Source organism: Myotis myotis, unplaced genomic scaffold (genome assembly GCF_014108235.1).
Source record: "Myotis myotis isolate mMyoMyo1 unplaced genomic scaffold, mMyoMyo1.p scaffold_m19_p_8, whole genome shotgun sequence".
Classification (NCBI taxonomy): domain Eukaryota; kingdom Metazoa; phylum Chordata; class Mammalia; order Chiroptera; family Vespertilionidae; genus Myotis; species Myotis myotis.
Window position 1 is genome coordinate 27990550 of NW_023416390.1, and position 21999 is coordinate 28012548.

Consider the following 21999-nt stretch of genomic DNA (forward strand, 5'->3'; position numbering starts at 1 on the left):
GTTTGTTCCAGCCATTTAGTTTTTCTTATTACATACCTGTTAAATTTTTAATTTCTCATTAAAAGTAAATATGGATAATTTTCCTATCAATATTTCAAGAAGCCTTTCATTTTCTATCTGTCACAACTTTGGTGTGTATTACTACATAATTAAAATGCCATTTTAAAAAATCAACTAGTACTAGCAAAATAGCCTATTAATACATTTTAAATGGATCAAAGGTTAATTTCTGTAAAGTTGAGATAAATGTTATAAACACTTCTGGAACTAAAAATGGCAAGTGGAACAATATAGTGTTCTGGGGAAGGTTTCTACAATTGTAGGACAAATTCTTAGAGATAAACATCTCATCAGTATTCAGAACTTTTCAGTCCACTTATTGTATAATCAAGATGTAATAAAAAATACTAATCCTGAGTCATTGGTCAAATACTTACTAAGCACTGACTATATGCCAGTCACTGGGCTAGGCTATGGGTATTCAGTGGTGATCAAAATGGATAAGACAGTTCTGCCCTTGGCTATTTATGCTGTAATCCTGGAGCTCCTGGTGTGGGAGCCCCCATGTGGCTGGAGGCTAGTGACCAAGGCAGAGACCAGTGTGAGATGAGACCAGAGAAGTGGTCAGGGCACTAGTAAGCACAAGTGTTGAGTTATGGTGATGAGTTTGGTCTTCATTCCAACTGTAATGATAAGCTACTGGAGGCTTACTGCAGGGGAATCCAACTGTAGTTTTTTGAATATTGCTCTGAGCAGCAGTAGAATGGTGTAAGAAGTTGGTAGGTGTAAGAAGAGAAACAAGGAATCCTGCTAGGGAATTTGTTGTCATCCGGGCTTAGACTACAGTAGTGGCCCTAGAGTTAGAAGCATGTAAATGGGTAACAAACTGGAAGGATTAACTGAGTCTTATATGGATGGGTGTTTGAGATAGTGAGGTGATGAGGGCCAAGGATGTGTAAAGGGTGTTTTTTACATCACTGACTTGAACTGGTTGCCTGGGGACTCCATGTCATGAGATGGGAAACATGGGTGGGAGGACAGACTTAGAAGGGATGACCTCGTGTTGTTTTGGGCATGTTTAGTGTGCGGGAGGATGTGTTTCTCAGGTGGGATGTACAGAGACTAGCCTGCTTTTTTCTTTGAGCTGCAGTGACTAGTTTATGGTCTGGATACAAATTAGAATAAAGAAATCACTTCCCAAACACATTGTACCAGTTTCTAGCTCATAGATAAATTGCTATAATCGATCATGCCTCTGTGGTCTCTCTTACAATTCAGCACTGTAAAAATCTCTGTGTATTTGATGGGTGGGACAAAGCAATATTCATTTTATTGTCAACACTTGCTTACTTCCATCTGTTGTCTTTGTCTTTGGTGTTCCTAGCCCACAAGGTCAAGTTACAGATTTGGTCTTCACATGCACCAGTTGGGTTTTCTATTACCTTGTCACCAGCTTCATCCTTCGCGTTGGGTGGCTGACTTATTAAACTACTAAGGGAGCTGGTATGAAATGGTGCCAATTAATCTTTGCTACTTAAAACTCAAACTTAGGTTCTACCTACACTGACACTCTAGTGGCCTCTATGAAAGCGGGGCCCAGCATATTGTGCCCTTCTCACATTGACTGTGCTTATATCTGCCTTCGCAGTAAGTATATATTTATTTTATTCATCTTCTGATTTTCTGCAGCCAGAATTTTTGTTTCCTTCAGCAAGTAGAAACGGGCCATTTAGGGACTAGAGTTGTATTTTGTTCTTTGCTGTGCCTCTAGTGACTGGCATGCATTTGGCGCCTGATATTTATTAAATAAATGAGTGATGGAAAGAATGCTGAGTAGTCATTCTGTGTGAAGAGGGTCAATTTAGTTTCCAGAAACCAAAGAGATCAGGCAGACTATATACTTCCTATAAGATTATATCCTTGGAACCTACTGAGAAATCAGGGCTGAAAAATATAAATGTGGGAATCATTCTAAGGAAAAGAATGATAGAAAGCATGAGAGTGGAATTCCATGAGTGTGTGGAAAGACTAAGGATAGGCGGGAAGTGAAAATCGGAGGAGGGTGAAGGCGGGGAAAGCACAGTGTCCTGGGAAGCAGGAGCCCTCAGCAGCAGAGCTGAGAGGTGAGGAGGGAGGCGGACAGAAAGGGACCTGTAGATTTGGGCAGAAGTAAAGCAAATATAATGAGAGCCTGGGTGTACAGTGTGAAAAATGATTGGGGACATTCTATTCTTTTGTTTATAGTTTTCATCACTAACAATTCCAATCAAGGGAGAACTTTCTCTTAAGCAAAGACATAATTAGTTTTTATTTTCTCCTGTTCATAGCCTGGCCTCCATAGTACACTGTTTGTACTGGTACTGAAGGGTTTATTTGTTAGTTAATGATCAAGGCCATATTTTTTCATTGCTCTGATTACAGGTAATGATGTTTTAATACATGTGATTATATGGGAGGATTGTAAGAAAGTCACAGTAGTTGAAGAAGAAAATCATCCTGAAGGCCAATGTGAAAAATAGAGACCATTTCTCCAAAATTATTTGGGAACTTTTCAGTTGAAATTTTATGAGAGTGCTACAGAGCTATAATAATAAGCCCACGCAATAAAGAAACTGGGGTTGTGCTAGTAATGAGGATATGCACACACATAGGCACACAGAGTTTTTTCTTGGGCATTTCTTTTGGGGGTGATGTTGATAAGAATTTATATGGGGGGATGGGAAGTACCTTTGAGCCTTATCAGGATGCTTCCATTTGCAAAGGATTTTTCACCAAAACGAGGTTACCTTTTCATAATGAAAAAGTAGCTACCGTTTATTCAGCACCTACTTTGTTCCAGACATGTTACAGTCATCCTGGGAAGGAGATGTTATTCCTAACTGAAAGTGAAGAAATTGAAGTTCAGAGAGTTCAGTACTTTGCCCTGGGTCATAGGGTTAGTACATAGGAGAATCCTGCCCTTTTTTGCTCCAAAGCCTGTGTATGTTCCGACGTGCCCTCTTAATGAGAGTCTTTAGTGTATCAGAGTGTGTTTCCTGTTTGGGTGGAAGCCAAGAAGGCTCCACAGGGAAAACAGAGCCCCCCCCCAATGAGCACTTTTTCAGAGTCCTGTCTCCTAATCTGCCTACTGACCCATATCTGCATTTATTGATGGCATAAATGCCACAACGAACAAGGCTCTTCCCTTTAAGGACTTGACTTTTTTTTGTTTATCTCTTGAATTGTTAGTCTGTGTCTCTTTCTTCACAAGCTTCTTCCCATGAGCATAAATCAGTCCCTCACCAAAGCAATTGCCTTCCGTTTTGGTCAGTAATTGCTGTATTAACAAACCCCTCCAAAACTCCGTGAAGTAAAGTAAATAGTTTATGTGGGTCACGGTTCTGTGGGTCAGCAAGTTAGTCTGGGCTCAGCTGGACTCACCCATTTTGTGGGAAGCTGTTGGTCACCTAGACAACCTTGCTTCTGGGCTTTAGCTGGTTGGTGGCTGGGACCATCAGGGTGGCTGGCCATCTTGAACTTGTCCACGTGTGTGGGAGGGTTTCAAGAGAGAGCAGAAGCCTGCAGATCATCTTAAGGCCTCGATTCCTCTGCATCCTGTCAACTGAAGGCAGTCACAAGGTCAGCCAGGACCCGGGATGCAGAAGCAGACTGCTGGACCCTGGCACTCCCCTGTGTCACTAATTCCTGTCCACTCTTGAGACGGGAGGCGCATCACCGCCTCGGGCTGAAGTGTGTGCCTAGCGTCTCGGTTCCCTCTGTCACTGTGTTTAGAACATTGTGTGGCACTTGTCAATTTACTTCTTAGTGGAATATGAGCTCCTTAAAAACAGTGTTGCAATCCAGGATTTAGCTCCTACTAGGTAATGTTTAAAAGCTAAAGTTTCTGTGAAAATAAAGTATTCCGGGAGTTGATACCTTCCAAAGTGGATTAGAAGATAATATATGCTTACCTTTTAAATCTGGCTTATTGATGTTTAAACACTTTGGAGCAGACTCTATCTAAAATATCAAAATTGACTATTTCTTTGTGAAAATGAAGGGGGTGAAGAATCCTTATTAGCATTGAGTAGAAATCATTATTAAATATTTATGTACTATCTTTGTAGGTTTTTTTTTAAAATTAGGTTACAAGTTTGCCCAAAAGGAAGACAAGTCATATTTTCATAGCATATTTATCAGAGAAAGCATACCCACCCATTCACTGGTCCATTGGGATTTGGGAGAAAAGTCTCTATTTTAGAATGTGATATGAAGGAAGGACATCATCCAATGTCTGGAAGACACTGAAATAAATGCTGCTGGTAGATGAGAGATGGGGTACACAATGCAAGCTCATCTTTAAGTGAGTAGTATATATTGCATTCATTCTTCATTGATGGATGTTCATGTGCATTTTATTTTTTGTTTTAGGTTCAGCTGTCTGTATACCTTCCTGGATCCCACATTTCCCCCTCACTGGGTTGGCATCTAACCATGCAACGGAGACCAAGAGGACTGAATGCTGGGCTTATTCTGCTCCTTTCTCAAATCTTCCATGTTGGCATCAATAATATTCCACCTGTCACCCTGGCTACTTTGGCTGTCAACATCTGGTTCTTCCTGAGTCCTTTGAAGCCAGTGTATAGCTCCTGCCTTAGCGTGGAGAAATGTTACCAGGAGAAAGACTGGCAGCGCTTGCTGCTCTCCCCCTTTCACCACGCGGACGACTGGCATCTGTATTTCAATATGGTGTCCATGCTATGGAAAGGAATACATCTGGAAAGAAGACTAGGAAGCCGATGGTTTGCCTATGTTATCACCACGTTCTCCCTACTCACTGGCGTGGTGTACCTTTTCTTGGAATTTGCTTTTGCAGAGTGTATGGGTGAGCCTGACTTCAAAAGGAGTTGTGCTGTAGGTTTCTCAGGTAAGGCCGACAGGTTTCTAGGGGGGCATGCATAGAGACAGTAAGGCAGGTGGGCTGCTGTCTTTTATGAAGCGTGGGCCATACTTGATGAAGGAAATACATATTGAGTGGGTAAGGGCTGCCAGAGGCTGTATTTTGGAGGGGGGGGCTCATTGGACCACAGGAGGGACATAGATTTGGCTCTGGATCATTTACTCTTGGACAATTTGGACTACAGTCTGTTCAAAGGTGGTTTTGTAGGAGACGCAATACTGATATCTTCACTGGCTCCTTGATGGTGGGACCAGGGAGAGACCCACAAGTGTATTTGTGATGGGGAGTTCTGTAAAAAGATGAGTATGCCTCTTAATAACTTCATTCAAATAAATGCATCATGCTTACCATGGCATGCTCACCATGTTTTAGGAGCCAAGATAAATCGCTCTATATAACTCACTAATTAATATTCATATAACAGGTTCATAGGGAGCTGGCATTGTCTTGGTTTTGTAGATGAGGAAGCTAAGACTCAGAGAAGTAAAGAACTTCCAAAAACTTGCTCAAGGTTACACACCTAGTAGGTGGGCAGCTGAGATTTGAACCATGCTGCATGACTTTACTCATGCGTTGCCTTACCTCTCCCTTTAACCTTTACTGGTTCTTTTTTATATATATATGTCATAGGACTTAAATGGCCATCAGGGCATAAATTAGGTGTTCTGTAAATAAGAAAGTGAAGGGGAGGAAGGAAATGATCCTGAAACAAAGGAAATCTAACCCTGTACTTCCCCTGCTGTTGCTCCCCCTCCGTCTAAGATGCACCCTCTTGCATCTAATTGTGGGAGAAGAAAGAAAAATGTCCTTCCTTCAGCATCTTTCCATTGAGGTTAGAAAAATACATGTGACTTAACATACTTATTTTCTATTGAGTTAAAATTCACATGGCATAAAATGAATGATTTTGAAGTGTACATTTCAGTGGCATTTAGTGCCATTGCTGGTGTTTTATAACCTCATTTTATGTGTTACGTATTTAGTAGCATGCGGAAAATCAGTATTAACTTCTGTGTTAAGAAACATCACAAGAATTATTACTTTGTACATTGTCTTTCTACTGCGCTCTGGGTTGACTTGTAAGCAGTTAAAGTATGTTTCAAAGCAAGAAGTTGATGTAGTGGAATAATCATTTTCACTTTCAACTAGTTTTCTTTGTAAACGTTGATTATCTCCACATTTGGATTGTTAATATTTGTATGCTCTTTCTTCTCTTTTAGGAGTTTTGTTTGCTTTGAAAGTTCTTAACAACCATTATTTCCCTGGAGGCTTTGTCAACGTTTTGGGCTTTCCTGTACCCCACAAATTTAGTTGTTGGGCAGAACTTGTGGCTATTCATTTAATCACTCCAGGGTAAGTATTTATTTACTCTTAGAAAATACAAATGAAGAACCTCATGTTCTATGGAAAAGAAATTAGAATAATAATGAAGTAACTAATTGTTCAGTGAAGTTTATTCTTTAACTATAAGAATAGAATCAGTGTCAGGCATTCCTGAGTTTGAATCCTGTCACTGTCTGAGCTGTGTGATTTTGGTGTACTTGAATTATCTGAGGTTTGGTGTCCTCACCTTTTATGTAGGAACTAGAAGCCCAGTGCACGAAATTCCTGCATGGGTATGGTCTCTAGGCTTGGCTGGTGATCAGGGCCAATTGGAACTTTCCAGCTGCTGGCCGGGGCCTTTCTTCATTCCACACCACACCCTGGTGGTCAGCACACGTCATAGCGAGCAATCTAACTCACGGTCGAACTCCTGAGGGGACACTTTGCATATTAGCCTTTTGTATATATAGATAATAGAACCTGATATACAGATTTGAGGGTTGACTTTAACCAGCCTTTCAATCCAGTAACTCAAACAACAATAATTCAAAGAGGCACATAATTATAAAGATTGAAAAACAACAACAACAAGGTATGTTGGTTCAATGCTTTTATACCATTTTAGTTGTGAATTGTCTTGGTAATAAACTCTTGTGGACCAAAAGGGGCTACATGCTAACCAGCTCAGGGAAGGCCTGCATGGCAATCTTGCAAACTCAGAGACTTATAGTAACCACAAAGGATGCTCTGAAATGAAAACTTTTTAACTAAAAGCAGTTTATAGCTCATGTCGTAGGCTAGAATCTTCCCTGAGAAAAGTTAAATACCTTAACCAACCTGTCTATTGTCTTTTTTTTTCTTCTGTCTATTGTCTTTTGCATCTACCATAACATTCCGTCACAATGTCAGGGTAACTCCCCTTTCTTCAGACCCCTCAGGGCACAACCAGTGCACCAGGGTGGAGACCTTAAATCCTCTCATTGTTTTTGTTATCACGTTAATTGTTGACTATGTAGGATTCCCATAACCACCTATGTAAAAGATGTATGTGTCTATCATTTTACTTTTCATCCAATAACAGAGGTTTCCCTTTATTGCTTTCTCCCACCTCCCTAATCTATCACCAATGGATTTCTTGTATCCATTTGCATCTTCTTTTTTTTTTTTTAATATATTTTTTATTGATTAAGATATTACATATGTGTCCTTGTCCCCACGTTACCCTCTACCCCCCACCCCCCCCACCCCCGCTCATGCCCTCACCCCCCCGTTGTCCATGTCCATTGGTTAGGCCTATATGCTTGCATATAAGTCCTTTGGTTGATCTTTCCCCCTTACCCCCACCCTCCCCTACCTTCCCTCCAAGTCCCGACAGTCCAATCAATGCCTCTCCGTCTCTGGATCAGTCCTTGTTCATCAGCTTATGTTGTTCATTATATTCCACAAATGAGTGAGATCCTGTGGTATTTATCCGCTCTCAAGTTCCATCCATGCTGTGGCAAATGGTAAGAGTTCCTTTTTCTTCTTCCTCTTCTTAAAGAATACCTTTCAGCATTTCATATAATGCTGGTTTGGTGGTGATGAACTCCTTTAGCTTTTTCTTATCCGTGAAGCTCTTTATCTGACCTTCTATTCTGAATGATAGCTTTGATGGATAAAGTAATCTTGGTTGCAGGTTCTTGCTATTCATCACTTTGAATATTTCTTGCCACTCTCTTCTGGCCTGCATGGTTTCTGTTGAGAAATCAGCTGACAGTCGTATGGGTACTCCCTTGTAGGTAACTGACTGTCTTTCTCTTGCTGCTTTTAAGATTCTCTCTTTATCTTTTGCTCTTGGCATTTTAATTATGATGTGTCTTGGTGTGGTCCTCCTTGGATTCCTTTTGTTTGGGGTTCTCTGCGCTTCCTGGACTTGTAAGTCCATTTCTTTCACCAGGTAGGGGAAGTTTTCTGTCATTATTTCTTCAAAAAGGTTTTCAATATCTTGCCCTCTCTCTCCTTCTGGTACCCCTATAATTCTGATGTTGGTACGCTTGAAGTTGTCCCAGAGGTTCCTTACACTATCTTCATATTTTTGGAATCTCTTTTCTTTTTTCTTTTTCGGTTGGGTATTTTTTGTTTCTTTGTATTTCAAATCTTTGACTTGATTCTTGGGATCCTCTTTTCTGCTGCTGGATCTCTGTAAATTATTCTTTATTTCAGTCAGTGTATGCTTAATTTCTAGTTGGTCCTTTTTCATGTCCTCCATGGTCTCCCTATACTTATTGAGGGATTCATTAAATTTATCGGCGGTTTCCATAAAATTCTTGAAAAACCTTATAACCGTGGCCTTAAACTCTATATCCAATCGTTTGCTTTCCTCCATTTCTGCCATTTGTGACCTGTTTCTTTGTCTCCGCATTTTGGCAGCTTCCCTGTGTTGATAGAGTGGCCCTGTGCGCCAGGTGTCCTGTAGGGCCCAGTAGCTCAGCCTCCCCAGTTACCTGGGATGGACACTCTTGGTGCATTCTTGGTGCCTTGGTTGTTGTAGAATCACTGGGAGGAATTGACCTCCAGGCCAATTGGCTGTGAGAATCAGCTGTGTCTAAAGTGGGAGAACTTCTGTGCTGAAGACACCCTTCTGGGGCAAGACTTGCTTCAGTGGGGCTTTGGTGCTCACTGAGTCTGCTCCCTGAGTGCGTCCCTTATGGATCTGAGGAGTTGCAGTCTGGATGGACCCCCTCTGACCACTGGGTACAGTGGCTCCTGGATCTAAGGAGGTGCTAATTCAGCCTCTGCCTGAGGCCACACAGCAGGAGCCACGAAGAGGCTCAGCTGTGAAGCAATGCAAGCCGCTGCGGGGCCTTGGGCCTTCTCTTGGAAGTTCCAGGTCTGCCTGGTTCGGCTGCAGTTAGGTACATTCACATGCAAAAGCCTCTGCTGCAGCCTGGGTGGGGCGGGGTCTCAGGGAGTCAGAGGGCGGAGAAAGCGGCCATGGCCGATTCTCCGCCCGGAGTCGCGCATCTCAGTGTTCCGGTAACGGCTGCAAGCACCTCTGAGGGAAAGCCGCCCTCAAGTTCGCTCGCTGCTGGACAGACCAGCCTCTCCCCGTATGAGACCTGGGTCCCCAGAGACTTCCCGGAACCGGAGTTCAGAGCCGTCGGGAGTTTGTGATTCAAAAAGACAGCCGCGTCCTCAGGCGCCACCCCCTTTCCTCGCGCGCGCGAGCCGCCGTACCTCTGCACTTCACCTCCGCAGCGCCTCTGGCTCTCAGCGTGCTTTTCTTTCCTTCTAGTTGTGGAATTTACACTCAGCCAGCCTTCCTGTTGTTCTGGATGATGTTTGCTCAGTCCTTTGCGGTAATTTTCAATTGTTGTGTGAGGCAATAATTTCCCGGTGTTTACCTATGCCGCCATCTTAGTTGCTCCTCCGGAGGTCTCGTTTTTATCTCTGGATTGTGTTGATTTTACTCTCTGAGTTAAGAGATGCATCACTAATGGTGCGAAAGTCTTTGGATGGACCCAGAGAGTATTATGCTAAGTGAAATAAGCCAGTCTGAGAAAGATACGTATCACACAATCTCATTCATACGTGGAATCTAATGAGCAAAATAAACTGATGAACAAAATAGATCCAGAGACATAGAAGAATGGAACAGACTCTGCATCTTCTTTTTTAATTGTATTATATAAAATATGGTGCAAGACGGCCATTCTCTGGAGCATTCTCTTAGTCCCTTGAGATTTTGTTTCCTGACAATTGTCCGCTGTTTGGCTGAAATAAACTCACCAAAAAAATCACCACAAGTTTAAATGCTTCTTATCTTGACACTCTTTAAACAAAAGTCTTTACTCACAAACTTGATATATAAAATGGATCAACTTTTCACTCTTTGGGGTTGAGAGGAAGCAAGAGACCCCATTCCTTTTTGCCTTACCCCTGTGTTACTGTGGCTGCCTCAAAGGCATCTCCACAGAACCCTAGGGTTCCAAGGAGCACAGTTTGAGAACCACTGAAGTCTCAATGTTTTATACTGATGAGGACAAGGACATTCAGGAAGTTAAGGGACCCATCAAATGACTCCTGGTAGACTCCAGGACTAGTTAGGATTCAGGCCTTTGACTGCTGGTCCCCTGATTCTGTCTGGGGTACTGGGCTTTTCCACTTGGGTCCCTTTCTCTGCTTTCTGGGTAGAAAAAAGGGGGTGAATTGTGCTATTTTCCCCCTTCTTCCACCAGCCTCATTTCTCTTAATCTTATAGTGCAGCTGAAAACCCATGGCTTGTTTGTTGACTTTTACTGTGGGGACCTGGACACTGATTGGAGAATGGGCTGATTTAGGAAAGTTCAGAAAGAAGTGAGGAGGATTTTTTTTTCTCTCTGCTGTTCCTTTCAGAGAGCAGTGTTGTTTTTAACTTGAGTTTTGTTTGTACGTCTGTGTTGAGTGTCCTCCTTCATTTGGGAATATTCTCCTTGGGCTGTTGTATGTGAGCCCAGTAACCCTGAGTCTTTCTTTAATGCTAATTTCCATCCCAGCCAGCTGGCCTGTAAAAAAGCAGTGCGTGGCCACTGAGCACCACTCATTTGCAACTGTATTGTTATTTTGTGACAGTTCCTGGAAGAAAGCTGAACAAAATCTTCAAAGTTTTCTTTGAAAAAAGGGTTCTGTAATGTCTGCCCCTTATCTGAACAACCCTCTTTCCACCTTGTCACTCACAGCTCCCTTACTCACTTGACATGACTCGCTTCTCTGTGTAGACCAGAGACTTGTCTGTGACAGCAACACCCAACATTCATATGAAAATCACTCCCAGTGGTGCTGGAACTTTTATTCTATAATGAACCCTTTGAATAGCAGTGCCTTTAATATGCTCATTCAGCTATTTCTGAAGACTCTCACCACACATTTTATTTTTTTTTAGTGTCCCTTTCTTACGTGGACAAGGCATAGTTGTATTTTTATGTAATATGCTTATTATGGGTGGAGGAACCTGGAAATTAAATGAGATTTCTTCCCTTTGAGGTTTGAAAGAATAGATCTTTTGGTTTTTAAGATTTGACTACTTTGAATGATAAACTTCTGATAGCTACGCATCTACTTATGCATGCGTCCAAATAATGACTGAGCTAAACACTGGTCCAGGAAACCTGAGAAGCAAGTGCTTCTTTGAGATGGATCTTGGAAAAGTGGGAGAAACCAGAGCTCTTTGCTCTGCATTGTTCTTCTGGTAGTTGTCAATTGTAATTTTCATTGGGAAAACACTATAAATGTTCAGGACAGAGCCTGCTTTATTGTTGGACTTAATGAGCTGCCCTTTGGGAGGAAAAAAAAAAATCTCCCAAGCAAACATTCGGTGGACCTCTGAATTTTATGAAAGCCATGGAATTAGTAATTTCCCCTAGTTTTATGGCGGGAAGCCTCTCCAAACAGCCAGCCATTAGGCATTGTGAGGGGTGTGGACTTGACCAGCATGTTGAAGTACTCACATTCAGTCCTTTGGGGGTGCTTTTGCTTTTCACAGTACTTGTGTGTGCCTCGTTTCAGTGATTGCACTGCCTCATGTGGTCTTTTTATTCCTCTGTATGTCCTGGGACCCTGGGAGGGGACTGTGTCTGACATAGTGCCTCTGCTCATGAGTGACACAGGAGGGCGGTATGCATGCTGCCTCCTCCCAGGCGTGGCTGTGCCCTTGCCCACCTCTAACCCCAGCCACCTTCTGTTGATGGAAAGAAGGGGGATCTGATGCCTCATGTTACTTTCTAGCCCCCAGTACTAGCCCAAATTATGAACTTCTGCAGTTTCTCTATGAGTTTAAGGTTGTCTAGTCTGAAAACTGAAGCTCAGAGCCCTGAAGGTTATCCAGAGTAAGACAGCCGCTTGGTGACCATACTAGAGGATGGTAGTCAGTAACCCTCCTCCTTAAGGTTTATGACTATTAATCGTGATCCTTGTCTGAATTGGTTATTTCATGGTGAGTCCTGAAGGATGACTTCCTGATTCTATCATTCCTTGTACATTTACTGTATGGGGTTAATCTGGGCTTGGAAGTTCATAGCCAGAGGCAAAGAATTGAGAAAGGTGAGTGTTCTGTTAAAGGCAAATCTTAGTTTTACAGGCTTGAAGCTTATTCAATTTTGTGGGTCCTCCTTAAGAAGGAAATATAAAATTAGAAACAAAAAAAGTAAAAATTTTAAGTGAGAAAAGAAAGTACAACAATTGACAAATTTTTAAGAGCTGAAAAATACTATAAACATTACAAAATCCATAAATGTAATATTATGTTAACTCCCTGGCATCTCCCACAGGTTTTGCTTGCATATTCTGATCTCTTCATCATATGATATTAATTTGGTAATAGTGTTTCTGTAGAGGGAATAGCATGGTGCAACAAAGTCAGTTTTTATTATTATTGAGAGTTTAGAAAAGTTTTCTCAACTCATCTAAATTTTTAGAATTCTTGTCAGATTTGGGGAAACTTCTATCAAGATATTTTTACATACAAGCTGTAAAATCTCAGGGCTTTTCAAGTTTTCTTGTGCAGCTTTCTTTTCAAGTTTCTTGACTGTTCTTTGAATTGATTTGAATGTCATCTGATATATTCTTTAAATATGTTTTTGTTTGTTTTTTATTGACTTCAGAGAGAGGACAAGATAGAAACATCAATGATGAGAGAGAACCATTGATCAGCTGCCTCCTACTGGGGATCGAGTCCACAACCCGGGCATGTGCCCTTACCAGGAATTGAACCATGACCTCCTGGTTCATGGATCAATGCTAACCATTGAATCACACCAGCCAGGCTTGTCAGTGATCTTTATTGGCATAGTTCGAGATTTATTTTTTCTTCATGGACGTCAATGCTTTGTGCTGTTTCAACAAGTAATATTAGTACTAATATTTTTATGATTCACTCTCCTTTATTAATTAGGTTACCAGAAATCCAAGAATTTATTACAGCTTTTGATATAATTTAAAAATATTTTTGTTTGATAGCTACAAACACAGGGATTCTGATAAAGTTTATTTTGCATGATTCTCAAAAAAGAAAGGGAAAGGTGATGGTGCATTTAGAATTTCATGCACTACATTATTCAGCATATCCCTGACAGAGAACTGCTGAATTTCTGTTTTAACTATGTAGTAATGGGAACTGAATCCTCCACTTACAGTTTTGCCTGGTTGGTGATTGGAAGAATTTTCCAGACTCTGGGTTCTGACTTCAGCACAATGGCTGGTCGCCCGAGAGAGCTGTGGGATTTCTACTCCTGTGCCCCAGTTAGAATTATAGCCAAGGATGCACAGAGGGTATTAAGAGTATTTCTGGAAGCTGTTTCTATACAGCAGTGACTAACAGTGACCTAACCCTGCACTGAGATGACTGTGAACCCCATAAATAAGCCCCACTGAACTCGAGCTTAATGTATCTTCAATTTGGCTTCCCTCTAGTTAAATCTGAAACATATCTGTGCCCACCCCAGGGGCACCTGACCTGGGGGGAAGTGTGATAGAGAGGAAGTTGGAGTGGAAAGAGATAGCAGTTTTAGTGATTGTGGTTAAGATATCTCACTTTCACAAATTTTATAAAACATGTGACCTTGTGAACATGTTGTTTGCTCCCCTCCCACAGCTGTGAAGGGTCCCTGGCAAGGGGGAGGCCTTATGCTTTGTGAGCTTCCTGGCCAATTCTACTTGTGGCTTCTGTTGAGGACTGTCCCAGTGATGACCATGGGGAAGGGAAAGAAATGAAACTGAAGAGGCCTATAGACTGTGGGCAAAAGAAGGGATGAAGAGTGGAGGTTTTGTCAAGTTTGAAAACCGAGAGAATTGTGTGGATAGGAACTGGTACCAGGAAACAGGATGCTGGAGTTTGTTTTACTGGTGACATGGTTCAGAGCAGGTCTGTGGTGGTGTGAAACTGAGGAATGGTAGAAGAGAAGGTCATTCAGCCTTCAAGGTCACATTGCTCTCCCCTCTCCAATCTCTGTCAAATCTTTCTCTGCCTCTCCTTTATAAAGACACTAGAGACCTGGTGCACGAAATTTGTGCACTGAAGGGTGGGGGTCCCTCAGCCCAGCCTGCCCCCTGCTCCCTTCACAGTCTGGGAGTCCTCAGGGGATGTCCATGGGGTGTGGGCCTAAGCCACAGTCTGGCTGTGGAGGCGCGGAGCAGGTGCCCCATGTGTATGTGTGTGTGTGTCCCCGCTGGGGTCCTGCGCCGAGGAGGCTTGAAGCAGGTGCTCCTCTGTGTTGATCTCTCAGGCTTGGCCGAGCCCGGCCCCTTCTCCTGAGCTGGTCGTGACCATGATGGAGTCTCAACCTCATTTGCATATTACTTCTTTTATACACACACACACACACACACACACACACACACATATAATTTGTTATTGCATTTAGGACTCACCCTGGTAGTCTAGTGTAACTGCCCCATCTCAAGATCCTTAACTACACTTGGAGAGTCCTTGCCATATAAGGTACCATTCACCAGTTCCAGATATTAGGATATGGATATCTTTCTTATTTTGGGGGGGGCAAGGGGTCATATTCAGCCTACCATACCATCAAAGTTGAATTGCCCTGGCTGGTGTGGTTGGGCATCGTCCTATGCACTGAGAGGTCATTGGTTCAATTCCTGGTCAGAGCACATGCCTGGGGTTGTGAGTTCTGTCCCCAGTAGGGGCAAACAGCTGATCGATGTTTCACTCTCACATCAATGTTTTGCTCTCTCCCTCTCCCTTTTTCTCTCTCTCTAAAAAAAAAAAATCACAAACTTTTTTTAGTTTTAGTTTGATAATATGATATCACCAAGTTGTTCGGTGTGCATATGTGTGTATATATGAATGTGTGTGCATTTATAAATACATTTATTTATTTATTTATTGTCGAGAATGAGCATTTTTTGAAGCATTGGGTTTCTGTTTATATTGCACAATCACATCTTTTTTTTTTTTTTATGTACTGGGACTGTTGCATTTTTCTCCTAAGCTTAGATAAAAATATATATATAGAATTGATACTCACCCTCTGTTTTATTTCATGGAAACATATTTTTGGAGCCTGTTAAAGAGTTCAGTTTGAAAGAACATTCCAGGACTGTCCGGAGCAGATTTTGTGAAGTAGGGGGAATTTCTTTACGGCATTTCTCGGATGTCCATTTGTACATTTACTCCCTCCTGTCTTTGCAGGCTCCCATAAAGGAGAGTTGTGTGTCTTATAAAGAGTTACTTTGTCTCCCACGAGGGCTTAGAGTTGAACAGGATTCAAGGTGAGAGCAGTATTTAACCAAAGCTAAGATGCCCTGGAGTTTGATTTTATGAGATGAGAATGAGAAATTTTGAGGCAGGGAACTTTTCCCTCCCACTAGAATTGGAACTGTGAGGGAAAGGGTAAGTCATCTTTTTGGCTCTGGAGTCCAAGCCTGTGGAAAGAGGTCTAGAGGACCCAGCCTTGTCTTGGATATCTGGACAAAGTGATCATCCTTGATGGTTTTAGGAAGAATTTTGAGGTGAACAGGAAGTGCATGGAGAACAGAAAAGACAAGTTTATCTCAATACTGATTTTTCTTCAGATACTTTCTTATGGGAGATTTAGTATAACAAAGTTTTTTAAGACAATGGTTAAACTACATAAATAGTTAAACTGAAAAGAGAGTAGTAGCTAAATGAATGTTTAACATAATTTCCCTGTTCCTAATTGAAAGAACAAAATATTTTTTATAGAAGAGTTGAAAGCATATAAATGTATGATGAAAAAAACAAATTTTCCATCATCTCCTACCCAGAGAAAATTACTATTAGAATTCTGCTATCAAACACCCCTACCCTCATGCAGAGTTATATCTTCTACACTTTCATTTAACTTGTTATAAGCACAGTTCTTCAAAAGCTTCAGTTTTAATGGCTACATAATGGTGTCTGTTGTACTTCCTTTAGTTTATTATCTCTTTCACTAATTTTACTACTGAATCATTCAACTTACAAGTGAGGATTTCTGTCAGAGCATTATCTTGGCTCCCAGGCCCGAATATGTCCTTGGAGTAGATTCCCAGACATGGAATCAGGGGTTAAGAGTTTGAACTATTTTCATGGCTCTTAATTTGTACTGCCAACAGCATATGAAAGTGTCCACTTCCTCACTTTCTGGCCATTCTGATGTTTTAAGAAATTTTGTATGTAACAGAATTATTTTATTGCTGTTATTTACAATTCTTTTATTAGTGAAATGGGATAACTTTTTTTTAAGTAAGTTGTTTTTCCCTGTATATGGTTTGTCTGTTTGTGTTCTCTGTGTATTTTCAAGAAGCTGTAATTGTTTAGTGTTAAGGATGGTTTATATTAAATTCCAAGAGGCCTTTCTTATTAGATTATGTAAACTAAGAGACCTTAAGTATATAGTACAATTTCAGATCCTATAAATAATAGCTAAGACAATGCTTATGGGATTTTTTTTTTTTTTTGCTGTTGTTAATAGATAATGATTTATTCTCAACTGTACCTAAGAACAGAAAGTCTTTTACACTGAAAATAAAGAAATGATAAGATGTATTGTTTGGAGGGAGAGCGAAGACATAGGTTTTATTTATGTATGTATTTTAAATACATTTTATTTTTTACAATTATTTTAGGTTTACAGAAAAGTTGGGGCAATATACAGGAAGCTCCCATATAACCTGCACCCAGTCTCACCACATTATTATCTTAACATTAGTATGGTACATTTGTTATAATTAACATGCCAATATCGACACATTATTATTAACTACACCATTCAAATTTCCCTAGTGTTTCTGTTCCAGGATCTCATCCGGTATGACACATAACATTTATTCTTCATATCTCTTTAGACTCCTGTCATAGCTTGGGCTGTCCGTACAAAAATACAAAATAATAATAAGTGTGGCTTAAATAACAGAAGTTTATTTTCTCCCAGTTCTAGAGGCTACAAGTCCAAGTTCAAGGCGCCAGCCTGGTCAGTTTCCAGTGAGGACTCTCTTCCTGGTTTGCAGAGTTCTCATCGTGTCCTCATGTAGCAGGGAGCGAAAGCATGAGAGGAGAGCGATTGTGCTCTCTGGTGTCTCTTTATAAGAGCACTGATGCCATCAGCAGGGCCCTGCCCTATGGCCTCATCTAAACCTAATTATCTCCCAAAGGCCCCACCTCCACCTACAATCACATTAGGAATTAGGGCTTCAGCATAGGAATTTGGATGGGGACACAGTTCAGTGCAGCTTCTCTTCCTTGTGACAGTTCGCTTTATTTTGGTTTTATTATTCATACAAAATATTATTTTTGAATGTCTGTGAATGAGAGTTAACTTCCTCTCATTTGTCCTCATGTGATTCAGAAGCAGTGTTCAATTAGCCACATAACCTGATTTCTAAGCAAGTGCTAATTTAGGTGTCTGAACACATGTTGTTTTCTGTAATTGGACAGTCCTGCTGTGGTTCCACTTTGAGATGTATATGTCATACTCAGAGGTAGATATGAGAAATTTCCATCACAACCAGCAAGCACCCCTGCTGTCTTTAAATCAGTCAGACCTTCTTTAGGGCCTGCTTTGCCCAATTGGCTGGCGCTGAATAAAAGAGAAGAGCAGTGGGTGGAAATAAGGAAGCATCTGTTTTTCAGTTGAACACAGAGTTGTCAGGAATAAGGTTCACTACCCAGGTTGAAACTAATTGGCCATCATGCTGTGATGTAATTGCCGGTGTGTGGATGGTAACACCTATCTAATCTGTACTTAACTAACTAGGCTTGTTAATGATCAATTCTGGTGACTTGGTGACAGGTACAAGATTTGGGTTTACTATATTGGATGTCCCAGGTAAGGATGACTGAATGTTATTTTTAAAAGATACTTCTTTTTTTTTTTTTTTTTTAATTTGAACAAAGTCATTTTTCTGGGTTAAAAGGTGATGTCAGTAAGTGCATCGTATTAAATTGAAGAGCTGTATAATGTGTTTTACAGAAAAAGGGTGTTTTTAATCTCAAAAGTTAATTACCAAATGGAGCAATTATTTTGACTTGATTCTTTTTCTACTAATATTGTTTCATTAAAAAATAATGAACCCTGTGAAGCACATTTATTTCCCTTTGGAGTATTTAGAATATGCACTTTGGCCTATTTGGATTTTTTTTCAAGGAGACACTATTGGAGATAAATGTTACACAATTAAATATTCACTCTCAACTAATAAGATGATAAATCACATCTCTGGAGATTTCAGATGCATTTACTTAATTCTTCCCATTTCAGTCTAAGGAGGAATGTTTTTAAATAGAAAGTTCTTTATATTTGCTAATTTTCCCCTTCCTCTTCTGCAGAATTAAGTGACTTTTAGTTAAAAGTCAGGAGAGTTAAATAGGCAAGAGGACTGTTTTCCATTTACATTCAGATTTGGTTCAAATTATGCAAAATGCAGACAGTCTGTGCTATGAGTTGAAATCATTAGTATATCAATTATTCTGTGATAACCAGCTGAGGACAGGCTGCAGACTGCTGAACACTTCTTCCATTTAAAGTTGGCTTCTCATTAGCATACAGAAGACATGAAATAATTTGATGCTAATTTATCTCTCTTTAAGTGGACATTGTTCCCCTCTGGATTCAAGAGAAGAGCATTTTAATTTTGTAGTCATTTATAACACAGGTCAAATAAATAACACGTTTTACTTCTAGCAGTATATGTCTCTTCTACTATTTGTGTTATCCTAGTTCTTTGACTCTAAAACACTTTTTTCTACATTTTTAAAGATAAAATAGATCACAAACATAATAATAAATAAATAGGCCACTAACATAGTAAAGATAATAAGAAAAATCAGTAGGGAACATAGGGTTATTTAGTTAAATGGTATGTGAATGTTCTAATCATTTGGAAGAAAGTAAAGATAGAGCTTTACCTCACTATACTCCAAAACAAATTTTTAATAGTTTACGTTTAGGAGACATAAATATAATCTCTATAAAATGTCTAAGAATGTGTGAGAGAAAATGTTCAATTATTGAGTTGGGAAGAAATATATAAAATACATAAAAATGGCAGTGCTCTTGGCGGTCCCGAATCTGTCTCTTGCTGATCACCTATGAGCTCCCACGTTTGTCAGAATTATTCCACCGAGGTGGAGGTGGCAGTCAACCACCTGGCCAACCTGCATCTGCGGGCCTCCCACACCTACCTCTCTCTGGGCTTCTATTTCCACCATGATGCTGTGGCTCTGGAGGGCATGGACCACTTCTTCCTGGAGTTGGTGGAGAAGCACGGAGGCACTGAGCGTCTCTTAAAGTTAAAAAGCCAGCACGGTGGCTGCATTCTCTTCCAGGATGTGCTGAAGCCTCCCCAGGATGAGTAGGGCAAAACTCAGGATGCCATTGGACCAAATGAAACAATAAAGCTTTTTGCAGCAAATAAATAAAATAAAATGAATGGTAAGAACACTCCATATCTAACCTGTGGGCTATGGCAAACTCTTAAATGCTTTTTATAATATAGCAAGAAAGTTTAAAAGGAAATAGTTTAAGCCCTCAACTTAAGAGGCTGGAGAAGTAACAAAAGATTAGAGGAAGTGGAATTGATACTGATAAAAACAAAATTTAATAAACTTAAAAAGAAAAAAAATGATAGAATTGATCCTTGAAGAACCATATCTTTGAAAAGGCAAATAAAGTAGGAAGCTTGTGGCAAATTGAATTACGATTATTACAAGGGAAACTTGAAGCAGTAGATATTAAAAAGAAGATGTAAACATAGAAATACGGCAACCTACATCAACTACTAGAAGGTTGTATATTTTGAGAGGGTATCTTCTTCTGTTTTAAGAGAAAACCATTTGTGAGTGTGTGTGTGTGTGTGTGTGTGTGTGTGTGTGTATGTTAAAACTTGGATTAATTTATTAAAACCAAATTTTCTTTTTAAAAGAAAACATGGACATTTTGTGATCCAAACAATATTTATGTATTTTTTAAAAAGTCTTTTATATTTCCCTGATGTATTCCAACTGCTGCATCACTATTGCATCAGAAGTTGTAGAGTTTATCTCTCAGGTTTTTTTATTTTTTATTCTTTTACATTCAATATTATTTTGTATTAGTATCAGGAGTGCAGCATTCACTCAGTTCCTACCTGGAGAACACTGTTATAGTGTCAGTTTGTGGAGGACTTATGACCCTGTAACTTTTGAGGGGTAACTTCAGTGTAACTGGCATTGTGCAGATTTTTGATGAACGGGTTAACTGTACTTTGAGGGTGGTATGAATCCACTGGATGATATATTCCAAGTTCTCTTAACTCTGAACAAAGGGTCACACTTCCTATTCCTCACGAGTGATCCTGTGACGTGTGAGGCACCAGTGGGTAAAAATACTCGCGGGCTTGCTAATGAAAGACAGTGCATACAGAGCCTGCCTTTCTAGCACATATTTTTATAGATGTTGAAAATGCTGTTGTCAAACAGTATTTTAAAAGCTGTCAGGTGTGTGTGTGTGTTTTAAAATGAGTTTTAAATAATTCAGTACTAAGCAGGCAGCAGAAAAGTGACTTTATAAACCTGCTGTGCTCTTTTGTACTGAATATACAAGTCGAGTCTATGAATTAAAAATGAACACTGTTCCGATCCATCTTTTTAGTAATAACCAGTGTAGTGGTGATGAAATTCCGTTACTAATGTTTTCTTTTTGCATTTTCCCATTAGAGAATTGTCTTGAAGTCATTTCAACATAGATGCTACAGGTGCACTTATGGTGAAATTGGTTTCTGGTATCAAGACCTGTCTGGTTTATCTAACTTGATGGCTGACTCCTGGCAGCCTCCTTCCCTTTTCTTCCCTCCCATGTGCAGCTGAATGAGAAGTGAGGACAGGGTGGGCATGGGAGATAGTTCACTTCGAATGAGTGTTCGAGGCCTCGGAACTTGCCCATCCAGTCCATAGTGAGATGGTGAGCAGCACTGTGGAATAATAAGAGTCTCCATCCTAATACAAGACTCTGATTCATAGATTATTATGAGTCTTGGCCAAATTTCTCATTGACTCATTACTTGAGACTCTCATTTTTCTCCTGATCTTATTCCCGGTTTCTTAAGGAGTGACTGAGGAAAATGTATGTATGTGCCACGGCTAAGTGGAATGCATAGCACTGTATACAGTTCTTCTTCCTGCCAATAAAGAGTGGTGGTTTTTCTGAAGGTAGAAAAAAATTTTCTTCATCACCATCATCATCTTTATGACTATTACTGGGTTTTGTTTTCCTCAGTCAGTGCCTTACACTAGCAATAGTGGTATTAGTCATGTTGTACATTTATCAAATCTCTAATCTGAGACTCTCAGAGTTAGGCATTAGTAGCTTTCATGGCAAAAGACTTATGGTGTGTTTGCAAGGTTTGGGGAATGACTGAAGTCACAGCCACAGTAATTGGAGGATTATAGTTAGACAGACACAGGGAAGGTGAAAACACTTGTCTTGGCACATTAGGTTGACAGCTTTTTGCATTGTAGCACTCATTTTAAATATTTTCCTTAAGAAATGGTAAAGGCTCATTTAAAATTCATAAATTCCACTCTGGTGTCCCTCTGCATACACTGAATGTGAATGCTATCTGTGGTCTGAGTGTGCTGATTATGCACTGTACACACATTGTTTGTAATGGCATTGTAGAGCTGACCCATTCTGCATAGTCCATCTGAGAAGACTCAGCAGAGTTAGTGTTGCTGATCGAGGTGGTGGCCTGCCCAGCTAATGAGAGCGGTATTCCATATGCGCTCC

At 40.4% G+C, this 21999-nt stretch overlaps 1 protein-coding gene across 6 annotated transcripts in view; it reads left to right on the forward strand.

The window, feature by feature from the left end:
• The window catches only part of RHBDD1 (rhomboid domain containing 1), a 101333-nt gene that overhangs the window by 17787 nt on the left and 61547 nt on the right, over positions 1–21999 (forward strand). For 5 of the 6 annotated variants that reach the window (XM_036319799.1, XM_036319798.1, XM_036319797.1 and 2 more), the window contains 2 exons: positions 4411–4906; positions 6160–6292. In XM_036319799.1, the coding sequence (XP_036175692.1) occupies positions 4474–4906; positions 6160–6292 (566 nt within the window). In that variant the 5' untranslated portion in view covers positions 4411–4473. Of the gene's footprint in view, positions 1–1622; positions 1648–4410; positions 4907–6159; positions 6293–21999 lie in introns of those variants that run through there. The other variant, XM_036319800.1, reaches the window with a different exon arrangement.